Source organism: Macaca thibetana, chromosome 2, assembly GCF_024542745.1.
Source record: "Macaca thibetana thibetana isolate TM-01 chromosome 2, ASM2454274v1, whole genome shotgun sequence".
Classification (NCBI taxonomy): Eukaryota; Metazoa; Chordata; class Mammalia; order Primates; family Cercopithecidae; genus Macaca; species Macaca thibetana.
In genome coordinates, this window is record NC_065579.1 from 88,276,604 (window position 1) to 88,284,661 (window position 8,058).

Consider the following 8,058-nt stretch of genomic DNA (forward strand, 5'->3'; position numbering starts at 1 on the left):
ATTGGTCACCTCCACCAAGAACTTTGGTTTTCTACTCAGAACTCTTTTTTTTTTTTTTTTTTTTGAGATGGAGTTTCACTCTGTTGCCCAGGCTGGAGTGCAGTGGCACGATCTTGGCTCACTGCAACCTCCGTCTCCCAGGTTCAAGACTACAGGCGTCTGCCACCATACTCGGCTAATTTGTCATATTTTTAGTAGAGACAGGGTTTCACCATGTTAGCCAGGATGGTCTCGATCTCCTGACCTCATGATCTGCCCGCCTTGCCTCCCACAGTGCTGGGATTACAGGCGTGAGCCACCGCGCCTGGCCCCAGAACTCTAATTGTTACTCCTTAAGGATTTGTATGTCTTTCCCAGTAAATAGAATCATTAAATGACATATAGGACTGTGTACCACACTGGGGAGAGTATGGACCCTAGAATGAGGTTGGACTAGGGTGTTTCTTCTGCCCATAGGGTGTGTAACCACTGATAACTCACCTGGCTTCTCTGAGCCTCAGTTTCCTCATCTCTAAAATAGAAAAGATAATACCTGCCTTACAGAGTTGTGTGAATGTTACAAAAGGTGAGGTACACAAGGTTCCTAGTGCATTGCCTTACATTCTACTGCTTTGGAATGCCTTTGGTGACCCTGCGGTATTTGTGGCAGTGTTTGGGTTTCTGGGTTCCTGGCTCCTCTACCTCCATGGTAGCCTTTCCTTCCTCAGGGGTGAGGGAGAGCAAAAAGCTTCCACTAGTTTTCCTACAGGAACCTCTGGCGGTAGCAGGTTGACTTTTGCAATGGAATTTGTGTTTTTGTGCAACATAAACCTCCTTTTCCTGAGCACCAAGGCAGCACTTATTTGCAAAAACCCATAAGCCTGACTCCTTTTTAGAGATCCCCTAGCAGAGTTTATGGTGGTCACACAGGGCTGCTTTTTAGATGCATTTGTGGGAACTGGGAAATGAGCCTTCGACTTGTACTTGACTTGTACTTGTTTTCCTGCTGTGTGAGCTCAAGAAGCCTGACTCATGCCACTTCCTGCACTTCCCCCTGACCTCCACAGGAGGGAGGCAGGCGTCCATGCCTGGCAAAGCCTCCTGCTGAGCTGCCAAAGCTCTAGCTGTTTGCTCAGCTGTCACATCCAGGTCCTGTCTTTACTGAACTGTCTACACAGCTTTACCTGGGGTGTGAGGCTCTCCAAGGCTTCCTGTTAGCTTTTTTGTTGGGGGTGGCAGCGTGAGGGGGATCTATTGCCACTCTCGAAGAACACGTTTCCCTTGTTTTTCAGGGAGCTTTTGGGTGCTCTCATTTATTCCTTATACAAGCTCAGTTTTGTCTATTGTATAGGGACAGCATCTCTGAGAGGCAGCTTATTCATTTCTCAAGAGGAAAGATCTGTTAAGAATGTGGGATCAGAGTCCCACTGAGAATGATAGTAAAGGGGATGGGGGCGTTGGAAGGCCTTGAACTTGAAGCAAAGGAAATTACCCTTTCTCTGTTTTCTGATGCAAGACCTTTTCTGATGCAAGGTCTCTCCCTCTGTTCAAATGCCAGGCCAGCCCAGGCCTTTGCAGAATTGTCATAGAAAAAGAGCACATAGAGAACGAGTGAGTTGCAAGTTTCTGCAGAAAACAGACCAAAGATCTAGCTGCTCTGATGAATATTGTTGATAGCTTAAAAAAATAGCTTCTGAAGGCTTATAATGTACAGTGAAAAGTGATTCCCTTTTCAGTCCTGTGTATCCCTTTTACCAGGGCTTTGGGTTTCAGGAGAAAGTAGGAAATCTTGTCCAGTTGTCTCCCAGGGGCTCCCTGCAGGGAAGGGAGCTGTACATGAGACAATGCTGATGTCGGCAGTGTCTGAGAACCTTACCCTTCCTGAGACAGATTCTGGGAGTGGGTGTGGGATGTGTTTAGAAGAGGGCTGGTAGGGGTGGGTGTTGGAGCAGAAGGGTCAGGAAGCAGGGGGTGGAGCTGGACCACAGGGGAGGGCAAGGTGGGTGGAAGAGGGAAGAGTGTGTACTGTCCAGTAGGGGGATGGGTTGGGGAAGGAGAATATCCAGGCTGGAGGTTGGGTGGCAGGGAGCCTGTGTCTGATGTTCCTGGGGAAATGTCCGGGGCTCCTAGGGTCCTGCGTGAGGGTCCAGGAAAGAGTCCACGAGTTCCATTCAAGAGTTTGTGTATCCTGTTCAGGTATCCGGGGATTTGGTCCAGGGACCTGGAGGTTTGGTTCAGCAGACCAGGAATCTTGGCTCTGAATCCCTGCTGCCGCTTCTGAAGTCCAGAGCCAGTAGTTCTGGCCGAGGCAGTGAAGTTTGTCTCCAACAATCCAGAAGTCCTGTTTGGGAGCTCGTTCAGTGTGAGGACTAGAGAGGTTCTGCTGGGGACAGCTGTGGTGGGTGGGGCCCGCCTGACGCAGAGGGTGGGCCCTCCTACAAGCAGCAGGAAACGCACCTTTCCTCGGAGCAGGTGTTGGAAGCTCAGGAAGATGGCATTGGGATCCTTGTGAGCTGTGGTCCTGCCCTGTGGAGGAAGCTGAGGGCAGAGGATGGTCCTGAGGCCGAAGACCAGGGCCAGATCTCAGGCCTCCCTTATCTAAGTAGGAAAAATAGGATACCAGCACCCAGGCATTGTGGCTGGCAGGGAGCACTCTTAGTAGATCAACTCTTCTGCCCTTGAGCTCCCTGGAAGACCCCTTCTTCCCTCAGGTCTTCTAGGGGGACTGAGTCAGAAAAGAACAGTTTCTACAGATCCCTTGACTGGGGACCTACCTGGGTTCCAAGGAGGCTCTGCAGGGCCCCAAGGAGGAGACGGACCTGTCCAGAAAGCTGCCCCAGAAGGGATGAGAGGCAAGTGGGTCCCAGTTGTCCCCGTGCTGCCATCACTCCCTCCAGCAGAAGGGTCACTGCTCCCAGAATGTCCTGTGCCTTGGTCTCCTCCTGAGAAAGAGATGGAAGACAGAAGTGCACTGCCTCAAAGGGCACACTAATAGCGGGTGGGGAACCTGTAGGAGTAGCCAGCAGAGTGAATCATACGGGCTGAGAATTGGACAGGACCAAGGTCCCACCCAGGGCAGGAATTCCTTCACAGTATCCCGACAGCTGGTCATCAGCCTCTGCTTCAAAAACTCCAGGGTCCGCTAGTCCAGCCTGGTCTTAAACTTGGTTTCAGTGAGAAGAGCTCCTTTTTTTCTTACGTTGCTGAAATCTGCCCTGTTATAGCTTTTACCTCTTGGTTCTAGTGCTGCAAATTTACTCTTTCTGCTGCAAAACCTTAGGATCATTTGATTTTTAAACTGAATGAAGGCCGGGTGCAGTGGCTCACGCCTGTAATCCCAGCACTTTGGGAGGCTGAGGCAGGTGGATCACCTGAGGTCAGGAGTTCAAGACCAGCCTGGCCAACATGGTGAAACCTCATCTCTACTAAAAATACAAAAATTAGCTGGGCATGGTGGTGGGCAGCTGTAATCCCAGCTACGTGGGAGACTGAGGCAGGAGAATTGCTTGAATCAGGGAGGCTGAGGTTGCAGTGAGTTGAGATCGTGCCACTGCATTCCAGCCTGGGGAATAGAGTGAGACTCCGTCTCAAATAATAAATAATAATAAATAAATAAACTAAATACAGATATGAGACTCTATCATAATGATCATAAGGATGAAAAGAAAGGACTAGAAGGGACCCATAGGAACTGCCCTTCTTCCCTGACTCAGTACTGAGGGAAGAAGGGATGCTAGGGCTCTTGGGGATAGATTTTAGTTTTTTAAATTATTGCTCATAAAACATGCTTCTGGTCTCTTACTGTTCAGGCTGCTGCTTTCTGGACACGTGTTAGTTTAATATGGTCTCTCTTAACAAATTAGCATACGTCTTCAGGGGGATGTCCAGTGTTCAGGCCAATATATTTAAGTGTAGTCCCCTCGGAATAGAGTTCTCTAGGAGCATTTCCACAATGGGGATGCTAAACATCGAACAGAAAAGAATTACTAGCTTTAAGAATAGCTGCTTCAGTAATGTTACATGGCAAGTTTGGGGGCAATTTAATTCTTTCAGATCCTTTTCATAGGAAGTGCTAGGGCCAGAGGCTTAAATGATGGAAGCAGGGCATTGTGGCCTGAAAGCTGGCATAGGACTTTACTCATTAATTTACACATGTAGAACTTTTTTTTTTTTCTTTTTGAGATGGAGTTTTGCTCTTGTCGCCCAGGCTGGAATGCATTGGCATGATCTCGGCTCACTGCAACCTCTGCCTCCCAGATTCAAGTGACTCTCCTGCCTCAGCCTCCTGAGTAGCTGGGATTACAGGCATGTACCACAATGCCTGGCTAATTTTGTATTTTTAGTAGAGACGGGGTTTCGCCATGTAGGCCAGGCTGCTCTCAAACTCCTGACCTCAGCTGATCCACTCGCCTCGGCCTCCCAAAGTGCTGGGATTACAGGCGTGAGCTCCTGGCCCACATGTAGAACTTTTTATCTCTGTTATTTCACCTTGTTATTGACCTAGTCTTTCAGTGATTTGAATCTTGATTCAGTCTTTTGTTATTTTAGTGGTACTTCCCAGCTTTGTGTCATCTGTGGATGACATATGAGTCTTACTTCTTCATGCCAATTTAAGAAGATTGAGTGGGAATAGGTCAAAGGCATGGCCATGAGTGATTTCTCTCCAGCTTTTCATGGTGTTCAGCTTCAAATCTATTCACATATTGGACCTGCAAGCCATCATCTTATCCACAGGCTATCATTATAGGTGAATGTAGATTGGGTTAGGGTGGCCAAGCTGAAGGTGAGATATTTTTAAAAAGCTCAAGAATGTTGGAGAATCCATGGGAAGCAGTAGGAAACTGAAGACAGGACTTAGGGAAGCCAAGGTTAGGAACGGCTTTCTTACCATCTGGGTTTTCCATTCTCCCAAGCTAAAGTCCACAGCAGGCAGCAGGACAGGTGTGGGTAAAGGGTTAACCTCTGGGCACAGGCTCTGTTGAAAAAGATTGTTGGGGGGAGAAGGGAGCTGAAATAGAGAGGGCTATGGTAGCCTAGTGAGAAGGGTAGTCCTCCATGAGTACTACGTCTAGACGAGAGCTTTTAAATGATGGCTGTATTGCAAAGATTAATCCTTGTCAGGGAGTGTGATCAGTAGGTGGTGACAATATGGGAAGAATAGTCATTGGCTCAAGGAGTTAGAGGAAGTGGTGTCTTCCCGGGAGTATGGGTCTCTTACCAGTTAACGCAGATAAAGGGGATAATGTTGGGAGTTCTCACCAGTCTGCTGTGAAGGACACGGGAGTCACGAAGCAGTTTACTGAGGACTCGGGGGTCACAGGCAGGAGGAGCCGGGCTGGACAGAGTTAGCCTTGCAGTTAGGAGAAGCATGACCACGAGGAGCAATTCTTAGATGAGGAGAGGTGAGGTTGAAAGATGAGGAGGAAATCATTGTCAGCTGGTATTCCAGGAATTCCCATTCAGGACCCAGACCCAAAATCCAGGGAATCCACCCCTCAGACCCCTTATTTTTGAGAGAATGGGTTCCCCCAGCTCCCTGCCCCTGCAGTGTGTCTCCTTTCTCTCTCCCTTTCTGTCATGTTTCCATCTGGCCCTAGCCCCTCAAGAGTGTTCTCACCAGTCAGCTCCATTCTGGCCGGGGTGTCTGGCTGGCGTGGCTCCCTGTTTGGGGCCTCTCCCCTGAATCCTTCCTGGGGCCATGGAGGCGGCTTGGGCTCTTGCACTTCTGGGCAGAGTAGGGTGGGTCAAAGGCGGGCCAAGGATGAGGAATCTATCCTGAAAGTGGCAAGAAGAGTGAACATTTAACTGAGTTTCTAGGAAGAGACTGCCTGGCAGGGTGAACAGATGCTGGGGAGGGCTTGAGATGCTGACCAGCCTGGAACTGCCAAAGGCCTGACTTCTCTCACATTTTCTTGTGATGAAAGCATATGGTGTGCCGGGTGCAGTGGCTCACGCCTGTAATCCCAGCACTTTGGGAGTCCAAGGTCAGGAGTTCGCGACCAGCCTGACTAACATGGTGAAACCCCGTCTCTACTAAATACAAAAAAATTAGCAGGGCATGGTGGCACATGCCTGTAATCCGAGCTACTTGGGAGGCTGAGACAGGAGAATCGCTTGTACCTGGGGGGTGGAGGTTGCCGTGAGCTGAGATCCCGCCATTGCACTCCAGCCTGGGCAATAAAAGCGAAACTCCGTCTCTCAAAAAAAAAAAAAAAAAGAAAAGAAAAAAAGCATATGGTGTCTCCTTTTTGTCAGGCCTCCTCAGTGAATCTGACATGGATTTGTTGCCGCCTACCCCTGCTGAGAACAGCAGGACATGGTATGTATACATACATATCTTAATTGGCCTTAAATTCTGAGCAACCTTGGTTGTTAGGTCAGAGAAAATCTGGGATAGGGATAGAGAAGGAAAGTATTGTGGCTTCAGCCTGGAGAAGAGAGTGGAAAATGGGATGCAGGGCCCGGGTGAGGAATTGGCAAACATGCACAATATGTTGAGGGGTAACTTTTGCAGTGGGGAGTGGGGCTGGGGTGGGAAACTGCACAAAGCTGTAACTGGGACCACTTAGAGGTCAGGATTAAGGGGCAGTATGGGAGAAATTAACCTCTATTCTTTCCCTATGTACCCCCACACATAAAAACCTCTGGAGCTTTTCTTTGGACTCCAAGTCCTGAAATACTCCATTATCTGAGGTTAAGAGATGGGCTGACAGTCCTGGGACTTCCTTCCTGAGACCAGCTACCCAGGAAGGGGCACCTGCTGGGTGATGCCCACCTTAGGGGCTTACCTTGCCTTTGTCGCCCACTAACATATCTGTCTCATAGCTCACACCTGCCTCCCTGCCCCCTTGGCAGAACCCCTTCCGGTTCCTTCACAGGACCCCCCACATGGCTTCCTCCTCCTTTCACAAGTTGTGCAAAGAGGCTTGCACCTGATTCAATATTGGGATTTCCTGTAGGTCTGTCAACATGCATGGGCCCTCCTCCCATTACCCTCTCCTTGTGCCCTGGCTTGCCTAGCCCAGCTTCCCTAGTGCCAGATTCAGAACCTTAAGCTAACAAGGAATGACCAGCTAAAAATGGGGATTGGGGATGTGTCCATCTTAGTACTGTGTTCGCTAAGCCCGAAGTGCAACTCCCTCTCTTATTTTCTCCCTGGGCTCATGTCCCCTTTCCTTAGGGCCAGTCAGGGCTGTGCTGTATTCCACCAAGTAAGTGATCAGTCCCTCAGAAACCAGCACCCCACCCCCTACCCCTGCTCTGCCCTGCTCCTCCCATTCTGGGAAGGCTACACTCTTCTCGACAAAGGTCAGTGCCTGTAGGTTCCAGTTTGCCTGCCCCTCCCCCAGCTGGGAGACCATTTCTCTTTGCTGTCCTTTATACCCTCACATAACCCCACACCCTGCTGGCCACTCACCGGGTGGAGAAGGGCTCCAGGACCCAAGTGCACAGCAGGCAGCCCTCTGGGGAGCAGATGGGTAGGAAGACATGTGGCGGTGGGGCACAGCCCCTCCACAGCAGCAGGTCACACGCCTGCCTGGGCCACTTCTGCCCAATCAGAGGAGGGAACCACCAGACACTGGCGAAGGCCCCCGGAAGTGACGCCTTCTCTTCCCTGGAGCCCCTGCCTGGACCAGGGTCCACTCCTCCACCCACACACACCATGGAGAAGACTTGGATAGGGGGATTCATCTTTTCCTGGACATGGGCAACCTGGGACCTGGAGGGGGACAGGAGCAGAGATTTTTTTCCAGGAGGAATCTGGCAGGACATTTGTGTCACTGGGGAAGAAGCCCAGAAGTCTTGTTTTAGATTGGTGAGGTTTTCACTTCCTGGTTATCCAAATTTCTTTTCCCTGGACATCACACCTGCTGCTGAAATCCAACAGGACACTTGCTTTCCTGTTTTTCTTTCTATAACCCCCTAGGGGGTCTTGTCTTGTTATACCCCTTTTCGAAGTGGGAATACGGATATTGCCCACATGAGAGAAATCTCCTGTTATGGGCTGGTGTTATGGGGAAAGGGTTTAGACTGGTTGAGAGGACTGTCAGGTGCGGGGCGCATATATGTGCGCAGGCA

The 8,058-nt window shown here is 50.0% G+C and overlaps 1 protein-coding gene across 2 annotated transcripts; it reads right to left on the reverse strand.

The window, feature by feature from the left end:
* Window positions 1-1,269: 1,269 nt before the first annotated feature.
* On the reverse strand, window positions 1,270-7,700 carry THPO (thrombopoietin). 2 transcript variants are annotated; one of them, XM_050780226.1, is made up of 7 exons: window positions 7,397-7,700; window positions 5,597-5,754; window positions 5,239-5,366; window positions 4,868-4,954; window positions 2,754-2,921; window positions 2,437-2,517; window positions 1,270-2,320 (listed from the first exon to the last, which is right to left on the reverse strand). In XM_050780226.1, exons 2-7 carry the CDS (start codon window positions 5,607-5,609, stop codon window positions 1,937-1,939), a joined length of 861 nt encoding a protein of 286 aa, XP_050636183.1. In that variant the 5' UTR covers window positions 5,610-5,754; window positions 7,397-7,700; the 3' UTR covers window positions 1,270-1,936. The 2 variants fall into 2 exon arrangements, with proteins under 2 accessions (XP_050636183.1, XP_050636182.1); XM_050780225.1 differs by having other exon boundaries at window positions 1,270-2,517.
* Between the last annotated feature and the right edge of the window lie 358 nt (window positions 7,701-8,058).